The 24341-nt window shown below is 36.3% G+C and overlaps 1 protein-coding gene across 5 annotated transcripts in view; it reads right to left on the minus strand.

Moving 5' to 3' along the window:
• Window positions 1–24341, minus strand: part of FSIP1 (fibrous sheath interacting protein 1) — an 85736-nt gene that overhangs the window by 47579 nt on the left and 13816 nt on the right. For 4 of the 5 annotated variants that reach the window (XM_075151806.1, XM_075151808.1, XM_075151807.1 and 1 more), the window contains exons 9-11: window positions 24032–24139; window positions 18654–18818; window positions 10981–11118 (exon numbers count right to left, since the gene is read on the minus strand). In XM_075151806.1, coding sequence (XP_075007907.1) covers window positions 10981–11118; window positions 18654–18818; window positions 24032–24139 — 411 coding nt within the window. The remainder of the gene's footprint in view (window positions 1–10980; window positions 11119–18653; window positions 18819–24031; window positions 24140–24341) is intronic. The other variant, XM_075151809.1, reaches the window with a different exon arrangement.

A 24341-nucleotide genomic window follows, 5' to 3' on the forward strand; every position in this document is an offset into this window, starting at 1 on the left:
TAAAGATTAGGATTTATCACAAAGTATCTGGCCATGCCTCTTAGGTACACGCAATCACCCTGTGTGATGACAATTACACTTGCCCTTCATAGTTACAAATGCTCAGAAAATGATTCCTAAGTCTCAACCTACTTCCCCTTTTTATGAGGGGAGACCTCAATGACAAGGACATAGGCAAGTCTGAATAAAAACTCTCTTCACCACAGCCCTGAAACATAGCACGAGCAAAAACAGAACTCATGGTGTTAGAAAGCATTAATCTAGATCAACGATGAGACTGTCATCTGCAAAAAGGAAGTTCCTAGTCCCCACACAATAATCTGTTTATGCATTTTACATGAGAGAATCAAAGTCTGTACAAGCAGTGCTCATCTTCTTTTCTTCCAGAGGAGCAGCATCCTGCCCATCGCTGAGCTAGAGAAATATTGTCCTTCTGATTTATGCTGGTTTGGTCCTGATTTTTGTGTTCCTGGATGAATATCTTAATTTCACCACTGGAGAGATGATGTCCTTCCTCCTCTCAAACTTACAAAAACATTATATAGGAGTTGGGTCACTCTCTTGTGTGAAGGAAAATGGAGACAAAGCCACTGAGATGAAATTGTTGAGGTTAAAGAAAGTGGAGGAGTACTCTAAGACAGATGCTAACTTCCTAGGTTGTGTTTCTGAAAGAAAATGGGCATAATCTTGATCATGACTGGTAACACGCTTTGTACTTATGGCTGCTTGGGCTGTATTGGCATGCTCTGAGTATGTCTAGCAAACAGAGCCCATAGACAAAGGAATGCTCAGTCTGGGAATTAAAAAACAGACTTAGGCATGACATAGGCCACAAGATGCCCAACTTTGCCAAACTGGCAACCAGTATGAATACTCAGTAGCAGAATGCTAGGTATCTATGTAATTTTTCCATCAAAAGTTTATATGCCCTTAGCTCCTCAGATTCTAATGAGAGGGAGTATTTTAAGTGACGATTTTCTGGAAAAGGGACATCCTAACTCCTAAATATTTTTTCATACTGGCCTGCACTGTGCAGCATTACTAAAAAATATGCTGTGTAATTTTTAGATCAATGAGACAAAACTTTCAAAGCTTTTCTCAAGCCAACTTTGTTTGACTCTGTAAATAGGATTACAGTGTTTCTGAAAAGAAAATTATTGCATTCACGCTAGAAATACTGCTGTTGTCACCTCAGGGAACTGTTTCTAGAAGTCAAAAATCCATCAGAAATACTTCTAGCATTCAACTAAGCTTTGTCGTAAACCTCCGATTATCAGACTTATCACAGTATGCCATCAGTTTGTGTTAATAAATCAATGGTAATATCCATCTTACCTACGGATTTCATGGAATTTGTATAGTCTTAGGAATCATACTGAAAATAACTTTTTTCTTTAATACTATTGCCTTTTATAGGTGAAAATACATAAACGATTATATAGCTTAAACTGAAATACATGAGATGTCAACACCAATATTACAAATATTTATTATAAAAGTCACATCCTGCTAGGACATTTAAGATGTTTTTGGCTTAGGAGCCCCATATGGCTGTCAAATAGTTTGATGTAGTTTACAAGAGTATCAGCACCCTGTGCATCTGCACTGTGCTTTATGCCCTCCGCTTTTAGAGATGCTGTTTGATTACACATCCATCCTGGCCTAACAAGTTAAAGTGTCTGAGGAAAAGATTAAAGCTCTAATACACTGTTTGTACCTGCAGACATACAGACACACATGTCTAAGATAAATTTAAAGCCAAAAAATTTCTATGTTGACATTTATCGCAGACTCTAAATTACATAATCATCAACCCTAAGATGGAAAGGTGCACTTATATGCTACTTATCAAAAAATCAAGATGTTAATATTCACCCATAAAGGATAAACTACACCTAAGTACATGTTCCAGAAATTTTCCTCCACAGCAGCCCTGTTGTTTCTCTTCTCTCATTTTGAATGTGATATCTGAGGACAAAGTAGAAACATAGCCTTCCCCTACAACACATGCAGAGAAACAGACGCTCTTCCCTGACTATTTCTCTCTAGTGCACAGGGTGCAAGCAGGCCAACAAAAACAAGACTTCTTTCCTACAGAGATTAAAGAACAGTACTAACTGGCAGCAAGGAATGAGGAACTCCTAAGTTTGCCAACAGAGATTTGTAACAACAAGTAAATACCTTCTCCTTGCCTCAAAAGGACATGCACACTTCAGTGATGAAAATTTTATGCTGTGGACACCTGTACTAACCAGAGAAATTCTTAATCGTTATTTTAATACCACCACAGCTAGAAACCATAGTCATTGCATTGAACTGTGGTGCTAGATGTTGTGCAAACACAGGAAGAGAGAGCTGAAAAGAAAATCCCAAATAAACCTGTAAGTATATCCATACAAAAGCTATATATACACAGGTAGTCAAGTACCAGGAAGACATTGAAGCTCCACTGATCAATATGCTTGACTGTCTTAAACGATCCTCATCAATTCACTGAAAAGTGTTTTGAAAAGGCTTTAGGCATGAGGGGAACAGAGCAATAAGCAATTGTTTGAAAATATAACAACTGGGTGATGAAGGGCACTGTCCTGCTTTGAAGCCATGTATTTATCTCAACCATGAACTAAAGATGACAGGTTGAGAGAAAGGGGAGTTAAGAAGGAATGAAAAAGGGCCTTGCAAGTGGATACACGCAACCTGGTTTAGACATGATGGTGGGAGAGGTCAGGGGGTAGATAAAAGGACGGCATCGTAAAAAAAGTAATAAGCAAATACAAGAACACTGTTATATCATATCTGTTGAGGTCAGAGGGTGTGATAAAGGATATACTGAGCGAATAATATACGAGCATTGAAGCAAATCAGTTTTCATGAATTCTGTCATCATCTAAGACAAAACACATTTCCAGTAAGAATCTGTTTGATCTGAATTCATTGGTGTTGAATGCCATTTATAAATAAAGACAATTAAGAAAGTGGTGCAGTTACAATTAAATTTAAATTGTATTAGAGACAGAAAACTGAAGGAGATCGAACAATGACTATAAATAGCACCATGTTAATTTAGAGATGGGTGGGTAGTCAAAGATGGTTTGTTTGTTATTTTAAGATGGCAAACACCATAATATATAGGAGAAAAAAGATGAGAAAGCTCAATTCTACAGAAGAAAATGAGATCATATGCAAGACGTTGGGAAAGAGAATGGGAACAAATATAGTGGTTAGAGGGGAGGAAAAAAAAAAAAGACAAAAGGCTTCCTTTGTTCAAAATTAGCTGAGAAGTACAAGAAGGGAGATGCTTCTCCGTTTTCTCCTACGCATTCTGGGGCAAATGAGTAGCAGAGCCGTCATCTTAACTGGAAACTCTCTACATTTTGGGAGAAGGAGGATTAGTACATTGAATTGACAGAGAATTTGATCATTCTTATTTAGAAACCCATTATGTTTAAAACAGGTCTCATTGCAGGTATCAAATTCCAGCAATGACTTCTCATACACGGTATTAAAGCGTAACTAATACTTATGATGCAAGTTGGCAGTGTTACTTACCATCATAGGGACGTAGTTCAATTTAAGTGGCTCCAGCATCTATGTAAATATTATCTCAATAATTTTCCATACAAACCAGAAACATCGTTACAATTTTAACTGATTAATATGTTAATATATTTTATGTTAAAAATTTAACATTTATACAAAAAAATATTGAATTATATTAAGTCTTAATGCAATTTATAGTTTTCAAATTATTTATTATAAATACTTTTAGCAGCTGCTTCATTCTTGTCCACAGTACTATGAAAAACAATCGATAGGAAATCTATTTTAATCATATGAGTGAAATATTTAAATTTTATCAATCTGCTCTTAGTCTTATTCCTCTCTTCACGTGTGTAGTAGCTGTTAAGTGAAGAAAATAAGATTTTCACACAAATATTTTCTCCCAGGTGCTACCACATTTCATTCTGAAACAGTTTTGTACAATCACATAATGAGAACAAATTCTTGATAAACTTGAATAAACAAGATCTGCCTGAAGCTTGGCAATAACTTAGTGAGCAACTTTAGGACTTGGTAGATACTTTCTGAAGGAATAACGTAGAAAGTGGTACATCTCAACCTTATTTAGATAAGTTGTCCTTTTTCCCTTTATTTGGTGCAACGAATTACGTGTTATGAAAATATTTTATTAAACAAGTTCTATTTCTATGGACAAACATATGTTTATTCAGAAACCAGCCACCACATGATATTATGTGAATTGAAATAAAGATGTTTGCTATTTAGTTGTTACTGCACAGCATATCAGAAGAACCTAGAAGGACTACCAATGCACAAAGTAAAGTAGTCAAAAAATATGGCTATGTTCCTGTGGTCAAAAGTGTTAGCAACTAATTTCTGCAGACACTGTGATCGAAAAGCATATTACAGGATTGTCTACAGTTGACAAATTACTCTCCAAATATATGGCAGGACTTTATCTTGCCCTCTTCTTCCCTTTAAAGGGGAAGAAAGGAATTCTGCTAGAGTCAGGAACAAATTACTCTTGTCTGGAAGTTGCCTAATACAGACTCAGGATCAAGTGCATTGAATTCAATCAGTTTCAGGGAAAAAGCTGGAATAAAATTATGTATAACAACAATCCCCCTCACCATCCTGATGCAGGGTAAACCATGAAATGGTTTGTGAGACTTTCTCCAGCACTAAACAATAATTAATTTTATCCTGAGGTTTTGTTCCCCACAGATATACATTATTCTGCATCAAGAAGATAAGAATCATGCCGTTTGGAGCAAGCTCCTGCAGGTAATCAAAGCTCTTGACAGCATTGATATATTTAGTATTTTTGTATTTTTGTTCTTCACGATCTACACCAATTGCTCACCTTCCTGCAAAGTTCAGCTATTAAGATAACAGAATATGTGTAATTTCATATGACTTGATATAAAAAAGACCTCAATAATTAACAATCACATATTGCGTTGGTCCACTAAATTGCATAAACTTGTGAAAAAATAATTCCTAGAGATGTACAGACATCTGATGATAAATTTGAATTTAACACTAAGCAAACTAGATTTAGCTTGTGTTTTAAAAGTACTTACTGCAAGTAAGCAGACTTTTTTTTTTAAAGTAGGTATCAGTATCTCAGTCAGGCTAAGAGGTAACACTATTTATACATATGGGTGTGCATACACACAATTATATGCATATATATTCAATAGGTATTTGAAGTATTTTTGAATTTGTATGTTTAACCAAAACCCCAAAACAGGCATCTGTGGCTAGATTTTGGCAGGAAAGAATCAGCTTCCAGTGTAAGACATTTGAAATAAACACACATATAGCCAATAAAGGTGAAACTATCTTACTTAACAGCTTGCTTGGATGTGCATTTAAATCTACTATCTGCCATGAAGAAATTCAACACATCATCAAACATGCTACTGGATTATCGCAAATGGCCAACTAGTAGAACCCACAATTGAAAAATAACTACATTTATTATTCTTTCTATATAAAATTCTTTTCATTAATGCTCAGCAACGCGCATTTGGCAGCTGAACATTTTTTTTGAAGCAGCAGTTAACAATGCAATTCACAAAACAAAGATAAGCTCAATGGTTTCCAGGAAACTGCAAGATGAAAGAATGTGGAGAGAGTCAGCCATGGTTTCAAATGAAGAACAAGTGAACTAAGGTCAAACCAAAACCTAAAAGAAATCCAGCAAGGGCCCAGAAAACACAGTACAGATACATTTCAGTTGGATTGAAATTTCACAATGCATTTCAACAATGCATACAATACATTCTTTGGTATATTAATTCGCTGGGGACAATTTTTTCAAAATAAAGGAGGAACTCAGATTCCAAAGCCCTTAGTTTCATTACTTCAAGCATAATACTTAGCAGATTTTCTGGTTTTTATATCGATTGTAAAGTACATTGAAGTCTTATCTTCCAGCCTTGTTTTGTGTGCTCAGTCCCAGACTTAGCTGAAACCATGAAGTGTCACAGCACATATGAGGTAAGGTGTACTGAGGAATCCATAAATGTTAAAATTTCAGAAGCCAGCACCTACTAAATAGTCTGCTCCAGAAATAGGATGAATGAGTTCCTCCCTCTTGAAGAGAAGGTCAGAGTAAAACTACCATTATATGAATCCATTTGAATAATTCATTTTGCAGTAGGGGAAGACATACAGCATTCTACCATACACACCAAAAAAAATTAATAAAATTACCTTTACACTTACTGTAAGTCACTCCCTAACACACAGAGCTAAATTCTGCTTAGTTAAACTACCCATAATTTCCACCTAGGAAACAAAACTGAATAAACAAAAGAAACAACAACAAGAAAAGATTTTATCTGAGGGATTTTTTAAAATACGTTTTAAAAAGTCATCTCTCAGACATTAAATTTGTAAAATACTATATTTTAAAATTATAAAGCCCAGTATAACCATGCATTCAGAAATAACATTCCTAACTGCTGACAAATCACCTCCTGTACACAGAGCAGAGAATTTCTTTCCAATTTTATAGTGGATTACAGTGGTTTAGGAAAGAGTAAAGGAGAAATTTAAATGCAATGTGAATTTCAAATAGACAATTTAATTAGCTAAGCTAAAAAAAACCCCTGAACCTTAAAAGCTGCACACCTGGAATCTTGCCAAAAGCGAGAGGCAACCTCTCACAACCTGTATTTTATACCACAGAAATGACAACGTTTTCACGAGTAATAATATCCCCTAGAACCATGCCTAGGCATTCTTCCTCTGACATACAGTGAAGAGTGCCACCTATTGAATAACAAACAGTATTTCCAGAAATAATTAAATTATTCTGGAAACATGCCATCTACGCGCTGCCCCCCTCAACCCAAGCATTCAGTTTAGCTTTTCATCACACAGTTTCCTGGTGGAGACCAATTTTTCTGCTAACATTGTCACAGAACTGATGGCCAAAATATTACTTTGGTATAGAAAAAAGGCGCCTAGTCCACGCTGCATAAGAGTTACCTGATTTTTAGACATTGTCACACCAAGTAAGAAAAATTTATTCGATCATGTACATTGTATCAGAAGGAGATACCATGCTGTTTTGCTCAATCTTCTCTCGTAATAACTGTATTTTCCAGAAATAAGATTAGAAGGTATCAAGGACACGAAACTAAAAAAGCCCAGTATTTTCTGAAGGCCGTTCTTTGTTCACACAAAAAAAGAGTACATTTTCTATATATTTTGCTTTGCTGTTAGAAGGAAAAACCTACTTTCATTCACAGTTGAATACTTCTCTATTTACACTGGCAACCAAAGTATCTCACAGAGGACCTAATACACAAATGTTTCATATCCATATGCTGTGATCTCAGAGTCATGCTACAGAGCAGCAACGGATAAGAAGATAGTATGAAGCCTTACCAGGTGCTGCATAGCATGCAACAATGCTTGTCTGGCCATGAGTTACACATTGGTACAGAGGACATATTCTGTGTTTATAAACAGTTAACAGTTAAAATTAACAGTTTAGTATATTGATTTAGAATTCTAAATACACACAATTTAGCCAAGGAAAAATGTGTGGTATGTTGCAAGTCTGCATGTAATGTGATACCAAACAATACTGCTATCACCCAACCAAGACTTGGAACTGACCCATTTCTATACAAAATATTTGAATGAGTCAGCAGCCCACTGCATTTCCCAGGCCTGCTGTAGACTATCATACAGTTCCCAGACGCACTTCCTCAGATTGTGTTTGCCTCATGAACAAGGTCAGTAGTGACAAAAAGTGATATAAAGGTCAATGACTAGGAAAAGATGACAATACGTAGACATTTTATCTGATTACCCATTAACCTATTCAATATACTGAAGTTCCACAGAATTCCTTCAGTTATTTGTCTTCCATCTTTTAACTAACATAATAGAGCAGTGTATTAAAATGAAGTTCTACTATTGTTTTGGTACTGTGAACAGATAAGAGCTAAATATGCTGTCTTACTGTAGTGACACACACACACAAGCAAACAGCCTCTAAAGCAATCACTGTCTCCTTGTCTGAAGTCTTTGTTCCCATACTCCATAAGTATGTAAAATTAACTGACGTCAGGAAGAATGTGTCAATTAGCTTTTTTTTTTTCCCAAACCAAAGACTGGACTGCATGTAGTTGTATCCAAATCAGCCTTAAACCTGCTAGAAGTCTAATCATATTGGCTGTGCAGTTCCAGCACTGCCAGCATAAACCCTGCATATGTAGATAGTGGCTGAAGTTTTTGTAACTGTAGCGACAGTAATTGAGATTACACCACTGCGGTTATGCTGCTATCTGAATCACAAAGCTTTTGATCCGCACCGGAGATCCCTTTTTGAGGGCGATAAAAAAGATAACTGGAACAGTATTTATCCTAACTCCGATTACTGCAGAAGGTAAGTCTACTGCTGAATAAAGAGCTCCACAAGCCAAAGGTAGACTACGTGGATTTTTGGTCTGGCACAACAAACTCATATATTAATGTTTTTATGACTACATGAAAAACACTAAAATCAGCTACACACAAGAAACAAATGTCTACAACACACAGCCATAAAAAGTTACTATTTTTCCTTCAGTGTAGTGATAATAAAGAAAGATTACCACCTGAGAAATGCATAAAAATTCTTGATCCTTTTCCTTGTAGAATCAAAAAATCATCAGACTGGGGAGGAGGGGATGTCAGGACGTCTCTAGCCCAACCTCTTGCTCAAAGCAGGGTCAGCTATGAGATCAGATCAAACGCCTTATGGCTTTGTCCAGCCAGGTCTGTAAAATTTTCAAGGATGGAGATTTCAGTCTCTCCATGCAACCTGCTTCCCATTCTTAATTACCTTCAGAGGTATTTTTTTTTTCTTTAAGTCCAGTTGGAATCTCCCCATTTCAATTTATGAATATTGTCTCTTGTTCTCTCACTGTGTGACTCAGTAAAGATACTACAGCTCTGTCTTCTCTGTAACATCCTCTTTGCTATTGGAAAGCTACTATTAGCTCTGCCTGAGCCATCTCTTCTCCAGGTTAAACAAACCAAGTCTCCTCAGCCTCACAGGTCAAGTGCTTTAGCCCCAAATCATCTCAGTGGCCCTCTGCTGAACTTGCTCAGGTGTGTCAACTGGGGAGCCCAAAACTGGATGCAATACTCGAGACACAGTCTAATGAGCACCAGATAAAGGAGAGTAATTACTTCCCTTAATCTATTGGCTATGCTCATGTTGATACAGCCAAGTACGCTGTTAACCTCCATCACTGCAGGGCACGCTGCTGGCTCATGTGTAGTCTATTGTCCACAATGATGCCAGGTCCTTTTCAGCAGGGCTGCTCCCTGGCCAGCCAGGCTCCACCTTGCACCGTTAGAGGGAGTTATTCCTCTCTAATGCAGAACCCTGCATTTGTCCTTGATGAACTTCGTATGGTTCCTGCCAGCCCACTCCTCCAGCCTAACTCCCAGTGAGTGGCGGCCCTGCCCTCCAGCTTCTAGAGCAGATCTAATCATTTCATCAAAGGCGGGAATCAGGCTGGTCAAGCATGACTCACCCTCGGTAAATCCATGCTCACTATTCGCAATCACCACCTTCTTCATTGCACACCTCTTTTATGTCAGTTACCTATACTGATGCCTCTTGCTAATGTACCAAAATAGTTGGGGTTTCCTAGTAAAAATCCAGCTTCATCAGGTTACCCATGCCAGCTGTCATCTCACCTCAGTCTCTCGTTCACTACCGTATTAGTTTGTCTAAAATCTTAAGAATACACATATATATCCAGGTTTTAACCACTACTGCCAGCTCAGTAGTGCAGTAATGTTCTTTTGAGTCTTCAGTAGTTCCATTCCTGAGCAAGGCAAACCTTCAAAGTTTTGTACAAAGTTGGGGAAAAAAAAAAAAAAAAGGAAAGATATTTTCTTCCTGTGCTCTTAAGAAGATCTATGAGAGAGACAACATAAAACCAAATACCAATATTGGCTTTCAGGCCAAACAAATGACAACTGTATCATCTTAGGACTCTTCTTTTGAATTAATCTTTTTTTTAATGTTTTATATATTTTCCTCCTAATTCTCCTCTGTATAGGCTGCTTTGTACCTCTTTCAGCACAGATCAAACAGGACGTTTACAATCTATATTTAAAAACAAGTAAAAAGATTCTTGAAGTCCTTGAGCTTCCCCTGTCACTACTTTTTAGTTAAATTTCCTTATTGTAACTTGAGAGTAATGTAATAAATTATACTCACTGAAAGAGAAAAGAATAGTAATATATTACTTGAAAGAGGCATATAAGTTTTGGTTTGTCAGTCCTGGCTCTATGACTTAAAAATAAACATAATTTCTGCCTACTAGGTTAACAATACGATCCTCATGGATTTTAAATTACATTTTCCCTACCCGCTTTTACTTAAAGTAGTAAAAAGGATGAGATGAGATGTACTAATTCTAAAACGTAATGATTTTTTACTACCATTTTACTTATATGCTCCTATTTTAAAGGCCCTTGCACCTACGAAATTCATGTATTAAATGCAAACTAAGTTACAAAACTACACTAAATGAATTCAGTAAAACTAAATCACACAATAACTTAGTATATACAACATTCCCACCAGACCTGGTCCTTCAAAGAACACTGAACTATATAGGCCATTAAAAAATACTTTTAGGATGTATTTATATATGATTCTTTATGCTATCCCCCTCTAGGGAGGAAGAGAGGAGAATAATTTCTTTCACATTGAAAGACACTATGTTAATGGGAAACATGCATTATAACTGAAAAATATGTTTCCCAGATTAAGAAAAATTATTTGAGACTTTTGTTTGTATATTTCCTTGGCGATTCCTTCAGGAATTTAGGTTGTCGAATTTGATTTTATTTTAAGACACGTGGGATGATAAACTCCAATGTTTTCAAACTGAGGGGAAAAAAATACAACAAAAACAGAAGACTTACAAGATTTCTCTCTAGGGATTTCAGCTGATGATCTATTTCTTTCAGACGATTTTGTTGATCACGTTGTTCCTTATTGTCTCGCAGAACCTTTTCACCTGGAACTGCTCCTAGGCTTCTGTTTGCATAAACCAGAGACTCCTGACAAAACGAAGAATAGGCAGAAATTAAACATATGACTTTATATTGCTTCAAAGCCAGAGATGTGTTCTTTTGATTCCTATCAGGAAAACATTGAAATGTTTAGAATAATGAGTCAATTTCAAATTTGGCAAATGCATAATTTTCATTATGCACATTTTCAAATACAATCGCTAAACATCAGGCTGGACTTACTTCAATAAAAGAATTCTTTCCCTTTGCATTTTAAGAGGAATTTCTTAGTCTCCAGAGCTAACACTTTGATGCTTAAATTCTACTACAACAATAAAAATGCACTGAGAATCGGGGAGACTGAATGAGGTGTTCAAAGCTTGCTCCAATTAACGAAACTGGGATCAGAATTAGGCCAGAAGGGAAAGGAAGAACTGAACTGAAATGACTGTAGGTTTTGTTTACTAGGTATCATGGTAAATGAGAAATAACCCTCTCTCTGTAAGTTGGAGTTAGATGCACAACCATCACTGAAGATTTGGGTTACACATTCTCGCATCCTTCAGTAGCTTTGGATCAGATTCTGAAGTTTGTATATATTCAGTCCTGAATATATTCAAGGTTCAACATTACATGTAATTTAGACCATTAAGAATGACAAGTATTGACAAAACAGGAAAGTTATGTTGTAACTGGAAAAAAGCAGGGCTTTCTCTTGCAAACCAAAGATCCTACAGAAGAATCCAAGGAAGCCAAATAATAGCGGGGGGGACACACTGAAAAAAACCTCTGTTAGTCAATTCAACCCAAAGGAACATGAGCAACCATTTAATAAAAATATACTCTATTCATTCTTATTTTCAGAAGCAGCTCAAGCAATCTTAATAAACACACACAAGGAAAAACATTTCAAGTAGCATGTCTAATTGGAAAGAAAAACAACCTTTGCAATTCAACATTCAACGGAAAATTTCTCAACTACAATATATAAAAAATTGCAAGCATCTGTAAACGTTTTCTAAACATCAAACAAATCTGTGAGTTCTGACATTTAAACTAAACTCTTAGTTGCCTGAAAATAAACTTATTTTAACACAGTACAAATCTTTGAATATATATTTACAATCAGCAATAGTTGGCAGTACCACAATACTAGTAAATTTTCCTATAAGAGACAGAACCTATAAACAGCACCATCTGTTAATGACTAGAATCTCTCCAAACTGGACTGAAGTTTAATGTGGGCCACCTAAAGCCAAATTCTTAATACAGAGTGTCTAAAGCTAAGCTTCTAAATAGAAAGAGAGTTTTTTTAATTAAATATGACTGACTGCATGACTGACATCTATACAGAACATAAAAAACCAAATGACTTATTTAAGCTTGTGTTTATTAATGCATGAAACAAGGATATGACATTTATATCTGCAATATAAATATAAAGTTGGCAAAGCAGCTCAAAGTATAACAACTGAAGCTCCCTCTAAGCAAGAGGAATTGCTTTTACACGGCTTTGTTCTTCCAGCGATTTTAATAGAAGTGAAATTGGTCATGGAAGGGCGGGGAGGAAGATGATGGCATCATATTTCTTCTTCTTTTAAAACAAAGCTATTTCTGCAACTACATTTCTAAATCCAATCTTTTGATCTGTGCATATACAGACATTGCCATGTGAGCAGTTAGTGCTCAACATGGATCACAACTGCAGTTACGATTTGTTTTGAAAAGCAATGTTATGAATACACCTATAAGAATATGCAACTAGTGGTACTGAGAAGTCACTAGATACTATATTATACCTCCCAGTATTTTGTTTTGGAGGTTGCCTGCATGGACTACTAGTTGATATTTTTAGATGAACTCAGCCTTCAATGAAGAACAGAGGTCAAACTGCAAACAGCATCTCTGAAAATGTTATTGCTCCAATATCAGCTAGATTTAAAAAGGTGACAGTGAGAGAAGACATAAAATCAAAAATGTTACTACCTTCAAATTTTTTACTTTCTTTTCCACACACATTTCTGAAGCAAAGCTTTATGCAGATCTCTGTCCTAGTCTTTCAAATAGTTTCAGGCATACATTTTTCATTTTACAGACAGGTCAGCTGCTGCAAGCACTTACGAGGAACCTCTTCAAACTTTAGGAAAACTATGTATCATAAGTTATTTTTCCCTTTATCACACTGAGTATGATTTTAAGCCTGGTTGCTTCTCAAGTAAGACAATATTGTTCTATCAAAAGAAATTCTTAACTGGGATAAACATGACGAGTTTATTCTCCATAAACTTTTCTTGAATATTGATCTCTGCCAGGATACCTAACCAATTCTTATCAGAGTGTGCTGGACAAAACTTGAATTATGAACATTTACCAGAAAACAGAAGTAAAAAGTACTGTTTCAACATTTCTCCAACATCAACATCCACAACTAACATAATTCTATTTAGATGAGATGGTAAAAAAAATTGTTACTATTTATTTTCTCTCTGATCAGCGTGTTTTTGCACACTTCAATCACATTCCCTCTTCCTCTTTTTTTCCAAACTAAAGAATGTCTCTGTGTAAGTCACTCCTTGCATAGAAGCCATTCTACACTTCGGAGCATTCTAGTAACCAGTTTTCCATTTTTTCTGTACTGGTTATGAGATCCAGGGACCACAACTGCACAACAGTCAAGCTATATGGTGCATTACAGATGTGTACAGCAGCACAGTGATACTTTCTGTTTCATTCTGTATTCCTTTCATAATTGGTCCTAATAATCTATTTGATATCTGACCACTATGGAGCATTAAGCTGCTGCTTTCACAGAAGTAGTTCTTATTGTCTCATTTCTCTCATCCTGAATAGTAACTGATCAGAACTCAGAACTCGCACCATATGAGCAAAGTGAAGACTTTTCCCCATGTACTAATTTTTTAATATTTTTCTCAAGATACCATGAAATAAATGTAGGAAGTATTATTATCATGGAAAACATTTTATTGTCAATGTTTCAAATGCTTCAAAACATTTTATGTTTCAATTATACAGCATGTATAGGTAGTGGAAGTCCATCTGAGATTAATAAAGATCTAAAAATCTTAAAGATAAGGTACAAAATAAAACTGTTAGATATGTTACACAAGAGAAGATATAAGTACTTAGCAACAGCCAAAGCTGTAACGATCATAATGCAAAACAGAAATATCCAGTATTTGAAATGGCTAAAATTATTTGTAGCACTCCCTTTTCTCCAAAATTCTATAAATAAATAAAAACAAAATCCCACCTAATGGAAGATATTAGTGTCATACAATCTTCTTGAGCACAAAACTGGCTGATCAGCCTATTAACCTGCTTCTAACCATGCCCTGAAATAGAAATACCTGTCAAAATCATCTGTTTTGGTGAAGTGCAGGCATAGAGTATAGGTTATCAGAGAGTTCATTAATTGAAACATTAGTGTATCTTCAGAATTTTTTATAATTTTGAGTATTTATTTAGTTTAAAACTATTAACTATAGTCTACTGCTATAATTGAAAAATTTAGTATTTTTCTGATAAAAGAAACCCAACCAGGTATGAAAGAACTCATCAAGGTAATACACAATACTAAAGTAATTATCTTTATACGACAATCAAGCAGACAGATATTATTGTTTCTTTAAACACAGTCTCCATTTCTTTTTATTTACAGGCAGTTTTCCAGTTTTTCAAGCTGGTAACTGTAGTCATCACACACAGTCTTACAACTTCATATTCTTCATACTACCATTTTCCTGTGTCTTCCAGGATTACATTCAACTTACTTGTTCTTCCCCAAAAATATTAAGTAAGACAGAAGCATTTTTAAATATTTAATTAAGTTGGCACCAGAACAGATCTGTATGCTCCTCTGTAACAGCTCAGCTATGGTACTGTAGGATCATTAAAGCCAGTTGTTAAAGATTTCAGAGTCAGAGCACAGATCCTATATCCTGCCAAAATACCTACCAGTGGCAGAAAGCAGCTCTCCCAGTGGTGATTAAGTGTTTGCATTTTGAAAGTTGTATCTAATGCAATTCTTGGAAGAAAAGAATGTGCAGCTTTATGATATGCAACTCTAAGCTAATTTGGTTTTAATTACTTCTAAAATTCTAAATGAAAATCCAAGCAGATGATTTACACACTAACAATTTTTCCCAGTGCTCCCTATCACTAATGCATTATACTCTACTCAACCACAACATATGAAATCCACATCTCGTGGAAATCAGAAAGGATTTCGGGACTGATTTTTAGAAAATAGATTAATGTCACTGAAATCAGCCTCTTCTCCAAAGGAAAGGACATCCATGTTCCACATCTACTCCTGCAACAAGTAGACTCATTCGAAATAAATTCTCTATGTTCAGGATTTTTTTTTAACCCTCTCCTGGCACGTTAGTTTAAAACCCCAAACTTTAAAAAACCGAACTCCTAAGAAAAACAAAATTGCAGTGCATTCAAATTTGCATTCCATAGGATCTGTGTCAACATCTTTATCTAGCCATTAAGCTTACAGAATTGACCTCAGTTATGGGAGAAGTAGTGATACAATCTAAGCTGAAACTCTGAACAAAAGAAATCAATAGAAACTTATCTGAGACTTCAACAATACCAGATTAACGCTATTGGTTTTGAATACTACAGATCCCAGTCTCACCAACAAATATTTTGTCTCTCACAATGTTTAGAGTATATGTGTGAAGGTTAATAAATAAGGTAATTCCTGCATATTTAATTCACTCTATTATGTGTCCCACTTTTAACTGGTTAGAGGATAACAGCCTTCCAGTGCTGACAGCTAGTCTACTTCCTCCTTTAGTTGCTGTGGTCAACTGAAGAAGCAATTGAAAATCTTGTAATTAAAAACTTGAAATTAAACCCAGCAAGGGGCAGACAACCAAAACTCTTACTGCCTTTGTCTTGCATGTGGCATTCACGCTAACATATCACAAAACAAGATCTTCTTTTAGCAAAAGCATCATTCAATTCATTTCTTCAGACACTTTCTAGGTAGGTATCAGTTGCCTTTGATCAGGTTCCAAAAGATATTCAGTACACAGAATTCTGATATTGCTCTGTGACTCACCTATTTTCTGATGTCAGAACTGATGCTTCAAGAATAATAACAAGCTTTTTAAAAAGCAAATTCATTAAAACTTCCAGTTTATAACAATATTAGGGGATATTGATCATGATAAACAAGGCTGTTTTAAAAAGACCATGACCAGCAAGGGACTTGGAACAACTACTTGTTAAAAAAAAAAAAGTCATTTTTCATGCCTTTTGACAGGAAGCTCCCTAAACTCAAAATATTCACTAATTTCTCAGCTACTGCTGCATGTTACTTCCTGGTTTTTTGAAAAGGCAACTGTTGAAGGAATTTGAAAACAAAAGATGTTGAAAATAAACTCGCATAACCAAATTCAGAGCTTGACCTGTTGTTATTGCTCTATGTATGAAATGAAGAGTGATTATTTACCTATGAAAAAAAACAAACCCATAACCAAGAACGTAGGACTAAAGGCTAGACCTGGTACGAAGCCTCCACAGTAAGCAGTCAAGCTCCTGAAAGTTGAGACAACTATTTTCTCCTCCACTTACCGTAAAAAAAAAAAAAATTAGCAGCTGAAATTCTATGTAAATATAAACAAGCCCAGTCATGTCACAGTGCCAGATACAATCAGATTGCATCTACCAAATCAGACTTCACGAAGAACTTAACATTGACTTGCCTAAAGTCTGGATCATAAGGCAGCCACTAGACACCCTGTCCTCTGCTGAGAACAGCAGCTCTGGACACACAGAGAAGCAGCAATGAAGGCACCTTCATTGGTTTTGGAGTCAACTGGGAAGGCACCTGGAAATCAAGACACTTCTGGAATTAGCTAGCTGCAGAATGGGATGGTTTGCTTTTTTGTCTGTTTTGTTGTGCCTTTTTTTTTTTTAATTAGTTTTGGATTTATGCAATTAGTGTCCTTCTAAGTCCAGTTTTAAATAACTAAAGCCTCCTACTCACTTCAACTTATATTTATTCTGTTTAGCTCTTTCTCTAAATTTATAAAACCACCTTTAAATAGTCCCATGCTTTGGTAGCTTTCATTGAAATGACTCGCATGTTTAAGTTTATCTGAATAAAACAAAAAATGACAAATGGAATCCTGTACGTGTTTCCTGGAACTACAATGTCTAAAAACCTTTTATATTCTGCAAAACAAAGTTGAAGGGCAGCTGCTTTTCTCTAATGAAGGGTGATTTATAGACTTAACTATCTCTTTTTGGTTGTTAAGTTTAATATTATTCAAAAAGATAATGCATTACTCTTCAATAAGCATACACATAAACGCAAGTTTCTATTGAAATACTTCTGAGCTTTTACCTGAAAAGGAAGCAACAGCAACCACTCGGACAAACGTTACCAAACAGAGTGTTCGTTATCATAGGCAGTCGCACTAACTTCAAGCTGATGTCTCATAACAGTGAGCACAAGATCCAGCAATCACTGGCAAGCTCAGGTCCGGGAACCTGAAGTTACTGGGTAACAACTGCATTTGCGTAAGTAATTACCCACTAGAGGGAGTCGCTGTTTCACACATTAAATCCCAGTTAGTAAATGATCAACATCAAAATGCCACTCCCCTGGAACTATCAGAGCCACAGAAAATACTACTATGGGTAAAACAAAACCTGAAGTTCAGAAAGAAGTCAATACAAAAAATGATATTAAAGTGCTCTTTAGAAAAAGAAAAAAAATCCCACAGTTACTTTAGCCATTCAAAGAGATGTTTCTCATACACTGACAACTGAAAACATAGTTTTGCCTCTGATATACCTGTTCTGGCTATAAACTGTAAATTTTACAGAAGTAAACAAGTTTTCTGCAAATTAGTACAAAATAGAAATTATGGTATTTTATGTTGTATTTCCCCCATTATATCAGGGGCAACATTACTGGGGCATGGGATAAATTGAAGTCTTCTATGTACAAAATTCAAACAATAATTTCTCAAGGCTGAGACCCCAAAGTTTCTTAATACTGCTGGAAGGGAAAAAGACAAAGGCCATTAAAAACAAGGGACATACAATTTCAATTGATTTTCTACAGTATTCAACATTGCTTATCGGTTATTGCTTTATCTTTCAGATCATAAATGAAGAGGCACTTTTGGAATCCTGAGATAAGAAGAAACCTAATTCTAATTCCTAAAGATGAATTAATAGTAATTAGTAATGTGTTACTATGCTGATAAAACCATGAGGCCCTCATGCAGCTAAAAATGTCTGAGTTACCAGTTCCTGCACATGAAATTTCTTGTTGAAATCAACACGTTAAAAACAAGACAGTCCTTGAATTATATACCACGCAAAATAGCAACATACTATTTTTCTGTATGATTTCTATAGCCAAAGATTTCACTTCATTCTTTAAAACACATACTTTGAGAACAAAGAGAATGTAAGTAAAGAAAAATGCAAAAAATACAAATACAGATGCATGCTGTATTTTCATTTACATCAGATCTCAACACACACTTCAAACAAGAAATCTGCAACATAAGCTCTGTTCTGTAATATACCTGATAAATCTGGCTTGGAGGTTTTGAGCAAGAGCTGGAAATCACAGAAAAATCCCCATCAGATAGTAGTACTTGAAGCTTAATGTCTATCTCGTTTAGGTGATGAAATTCCATTGGTTCAGGTGTGTACCCTTCTCCTGGTGCTAGCCAGCCAGATACATCCTCCTATTGAAAGATACAGAAAATATTTAATCCTCATTCCCAAAGGAAACAGACTTTAAAGGCAGTCACACATCAAGTGTATTTATTTTTCAAACAAGCCATACTTAAGAATAAAATATAAGTTTTAATCCATCTCTGTATATAGCTGAAATCTGCCAATATTCACGTATCAAGCACACTCAAAAGCAGATATGGACAGAACAATTAGAGGCATACATTTTTCATTTTTAAATATAACCAAGCAGCAACTTAAATGGACTTAAAAAATATATGTATTTCATTTTATTTTTAGAAAGCACATGCATCTACATCCATTGTTAAAATGTAATAGCAAAAAAGGTGCTGTGTTAACCTAAAAAGACTTCTGCTATTATTTTACTTATTTCTAGAGAAGTCCAAAGCCTGTGTCCTCCCCAACTAGCCACTCAGAAGCCCTAAAATGAAGCCACTTAAAGCCAGATGCCTCACCTCCATGCCAGCTGGCCAAAGAGCAATCAGACAGCTCCCAAGTTCCCCATCCATTCTTCTGAAGATTATACAACTCCCTTGATCAAGTTCTCTTTACACCTAAGAGAAACGCTTTGGATAACTAAGCCCTTTTCCTTAACGATGCATCTTACTTTATAGCCTCTTAGCCAAGTTAGTCAAACCTTTAAAACAGTCTCATGCCATGCCATGCCATGCCTATCGTAGCTCCCTTCCATGGATGCAAACTCTTCCCTTGTTGCAGTTTCTGTATTTGTTCAATATAGCAGTCCCAGCTCCCTTTTGAAGGAATAATTGCCTGTCATAGTCTAGCTTGCATCTAGATTTTGCTGTTCAGTGCTGCACAGTAAACATCACTTTATGATGCCACTAACATGAAAATCAATTTTAGGAGCGTTGTGCTCCTTTGCAAGATAGGGCAGAGGATAGAGATGAAGAGGAAAGCAGACGTAGATCCACCAGTCCTAAGACAGAAAACACAAAGAACGTGCTACAAGCTCACATTTTCAATGCTAATATTGAAGTGGAAAAGCACAGCCCTCAGAAACTGCACTAGAACTGTCCTCAACATCATCCTAAATCACTTCTGTTATGCCTTGCATCTCAGCACTCCTTGTTTGCACGCTTATTCTGGAGACACCATATTATAGCTTAAGTCCAAAGAACTGTACAGAGAGTTGACCATATAGCAAACTTGAGACAGCAAGATATTTTTTGCTTTTAAAAAAGACGAATGCAAGTCAACAGGCATAAAAATGAGATGTTCTCAACTACGTTGAACACATCTTGACAAACACCCCCAATGAACTTGCATCTCAAAGTCTGGCAGCAAATGCAGAGAGAATCTATTTTGGTACACACTCAATCACACCTGCACAGCAGCACATTAGAAGTCCAAATAAAGTGGAACATAATACACTACTTTCTATTGTCCTCTAAAGGAAGTGGAAGCAACAGATTCCTGTGCAAGTCAAAGAAGGAAATAAAATCAGCAGCTATGTCTAAAAGGACAACCACTTTCTATACGATAAGGAGTCAAAAAGAGAGAAAGCCTGACCAAAACCAGGCTTGGAATAAAACTGCAGCAGTTGATGCTATGGCAGAAACCACCTGGAGCCAAATGTCAAAATGAGCATATGAGATGTAATGAGATGTGATGTGACACTTGCAATGCATCACCAAAGAGGACGACAAGGCATCCTTAGGAAAGCAAAGAAACTGCTCTGAGATGAGTAGCTGCCGCCCTTCTAGAGCCCCAGTGTTATCACAGAAACACTGGGAGAGACAGAGAGCACAAAGTTCTTTTCCTGATGGTGATTTATATGACTTTTTCCTCTTGATGTAAGTAACACCTGACTAATCAATATGAATATGTGCTCCTACTACAGACAGTTGCATGTTATGAGTGAGCTTGGCCCACCTAACCCAAACAAATGAGCTCATATTCACAAACAGATGCAGGTTCTGCTCAGCAACCTGGCACTCCTGTCTAACGCTGAGGGAAGCAAGTTTGCACAATCATCATTCACTGGGAATGACACTAGCAGATTACATCTCTGTCCTGACCGCAAAGAAACACCAGGTAGGACCTTAGAAGGGCAGGGCAGGGCTGTGGGGGAGAACATGAGTGTATTGCTGGTTTCCTTTCTTTTTCCTAACAGAAGAGGGCCAGCACTTTGCCCTAAGACTTCAACATCTGTCTTGAAAGGCATTCACATCCACCACTCCCTTACAGCTTCCAGATTAGTCCTCTGGCTATTCAAGCAGTCACATCCACACAAGAGGAGGAAATATCAGCTTCCAATTACAATACCACTCCTATGAGGTCATCCCTGGTTCATCCTCATTACCCTAAAGCACACTGGTTGCAAAAAGAAAAAAAAAAAACATACCCCAAACACCCCTCATAAATTAGCATCATACTAACTGTAAAAAAAACCAAAAAAAACCACCAAAAAACGGGGGGGGGAGAGAGAGAGAGTCATCTCTTTTGTGAAACAAAATCAGTTCTTCTAATGCTTTCTCATACAAGTGTGAGGACACAACTAGTAAGCCAGACCGGACATGACCTGACTCCAGAAAAGCCACTCAGAAATGACTCTAGAAGCTTGCCAGCTTTGTGGAAGCATCTGTTCAGGTGAGACAGTGACCATCATAACGTAAGTATCCAATGTGGTACTACACTTGTGCCATGTTAACCACCCCCTAATCAGACACTGAAGAGCACAGTGCAAACACACAGAAATGACTCTACAGGAGTCAGTTAAGCTGCAACTGGGCTCATTAGCTACAGCTCAGTGTCTATATCTCATGCTCCAAGTATCCAAATTACTCCAGCAGTTGCTTTACTCCAGGGTTAAATGGACTCACACATTCTCTTTTGTATTTTCAAGATGGCTTTGCTTGGAAAATAAGCTTCTGTCCTGTCAATGTTTCCTGTGTGTTAACTCAGAACAATACTTTATAACAGCACAGTCAGTGCTTATTACTGTGGAACATCTGAAACAAATTATATCTCTGCAGCTTTGGCAATTAGATTAGCATGAATATGTACTTCTAAAATATTTTAAATATGCTTAAAACACTTTTTTAAAAAGGTGAGAAGTGCTGTTTGGATATTTGACATATTTAGTAGTGTAAGTCAAATGAAGTTATCTAATCCACATTACACTGTACAGAGGAATCCATACAGCATAGTCAGCTCTGCCTTGATCGATAACCTCCAAAACATTACTTTAGCCAATGTGGTTGCACCAGCTTTTTAAAAGTCAGAATGAAATAAGATGAAAGTGGCCATCAGCTGGACAGTTACCTGGGCCAGCTTGAAGCAGTCTAAATTACTCATTATCTGATAATTTCCTCACGATCTTTGTTATAAAGCAGTCACAGGAAATGCCTCACCCATAATATAATTCAAATGTGGGAGAGGAAGAATCCATCTCCAGACTAGACAGGTTTAAGTAACTAGGTATTATCCTTTCTTTTATTCTACTTTGGCAGTAGATTTAGGAGCTGTTTACTTTAAAGAGATGATCTAGTACAGACTAGACTAACCCACAAATTACCATTCCCATTCTTGTCCACTGTATCAAGGACACAGAGCAACACACGTCCTGTGTAGTGATCTATAATATCACGGACCGAAAGAGTTTCAACCTAGAAATCACATTGAAGTTGGGTAAATTACAGATTTGTTTAATGTCACAAACCATAGGTTAGTTCTCTGTTTCCATACCAGTTTGGATTCAGATGAAGAAAACCCTTAGCTCACCTCCTTACCCCATACCCTGAAAAGTAATTTATAAAAGCAATTTATAAAAGTAATTTATAAAGATAGATTTTAGACACATTTTAGAAAAGAGTAATGAAGAGCATCACCTCTTGGATGTCTTCACCACGTTATTAGAAAATAACTCGAAGTAAAATATGGGAAGAGAGAATAAAAAAAAACATTTGCTTTTGTTTCTTTCTTTCACACACATAAGTTGTTATTTAACCTACTGAAAAATAATTTACTCCAGATCATTTTTAGCTGTAGAAATTAAACAGAAACTGGACCTTGGATATATTTTGTTCATTCTGCACAAAGTTTACATCTTTCTTCTTAGGTACTGTCATTCAGTATATACTTACAAATGTTGTGAAAGAGTTCGTAATATTACTACGGACTTAACATAATGTACATTTTAATGTAAAACAAATTAGAAAGGTCACCTAATTTCTTTATACGAAGCAAGCATTTTCCCAATATTTCTTCTTGTTTATTAAAATGCAGTTTTCTTGAAGTGTTCTATCAAGTTTACATAGTTTGAGGATGTTCATTCTATGAAAACACTTATCTTTAGCATGTTTAATACCACATATAGTTGAAAAGTACTGTAAGTTCCTAGTATAATATTCATTTTTCAAACCAAATTTTATGTTCCCATCCTAGCAGCCTTATGATTACTTCTGTAAAACAACAGACCCCCCGAGAACTCCTTCACTATGACATTCCCCTCAAAGCAGTAAGAAATAAAGGCCATCTCCTAGTAACTGGGAGGTCAAAAGACTATTTGACATCTTCACATTACTGGGTATCATTTTGTGGCACAGACTCTCCTAGAAGTGATTGGTGGGACCATCAAACACTTTTTCACACTCCATGAGGAAAGGTATTTCTATCTACTTCAGCTCTTGCTATCCAGTATACTTAAGCAGACTTTGGCTGCATACTTTTCAGACAGAGTGAGCTGGAAGCCACACAAAGATGTCATGTTATCTTTCTAAATGGACACATAGGCTTCATCAATGTATATTTCCCCAATTGCTGCATTCTGAAGTTCAAGTCCTCAAAAAACTCTTGGAGTTTTTCTGAAGTAGTTGCTGGCCCTTCTACCAGAGACTACAGCACTAGCCACTCAGACCGATAGGCAGTAACTTCACATTTTACGCAGAGAAAATAGGTCATCTTCTTCTCTGAGTGTGCTTCTAAGGCTCCTTCCACCCATGTCTAACTTTTCTTTTAAGTTCTGCTGTTCTTCTGAGACCAGGCATGTCCAAGTGTTAGTAAAATGAAGAAAGAAGCCAATGAAAATTCATTCTTGGAGACAAAGCCAATTGGATTTGTCTGGCTTTTCTCTCATATCTCAGTAGGTTACTTCATGGTAAGACTAAAACCAAATCAAATTTAGAATTACTGTACAAATAAGCCAAATACAACAGGACAGTACAAATCAAAGTTGCCATACCTCAAGACCTTGCGATTCAATTTCATCTTCTGTATCTTTCAATAGTTCAATTAACCTTTCCCTTTCTCCCTCAAGCATAACAATCTGTTTTCCTGAATCCTTTGCTAGCTGAAATATTTACAGAAAGAAAGAAATAAACAAACCTTAGAACTCCATTAGCTCAAACAGCAACAAAACAAAGTTTTTAAACTCTGTGAAATTAACATCCAAATCTTGCTTATTGCCATAATATAAATTATCACTCTGACAGAAAAATCTAGCAGCCTACATATAATAAATTGATAATCTTGTAACAGTTTTGACATGGCGG

This window comes from Calonectris borealis, chromosome 5 (assembly GCF_964195595.1).
Source record: "Calonectris borealis chromosome 5, bCalBor7.hap1.2, whole genome shotgun sequence".
Taxonomy (NCBI): Eukaryota; Metazoa; Chordata; class Aves; order Procellariiformes; family Procellariidae; genus Calonectris; species Calonectris borealis.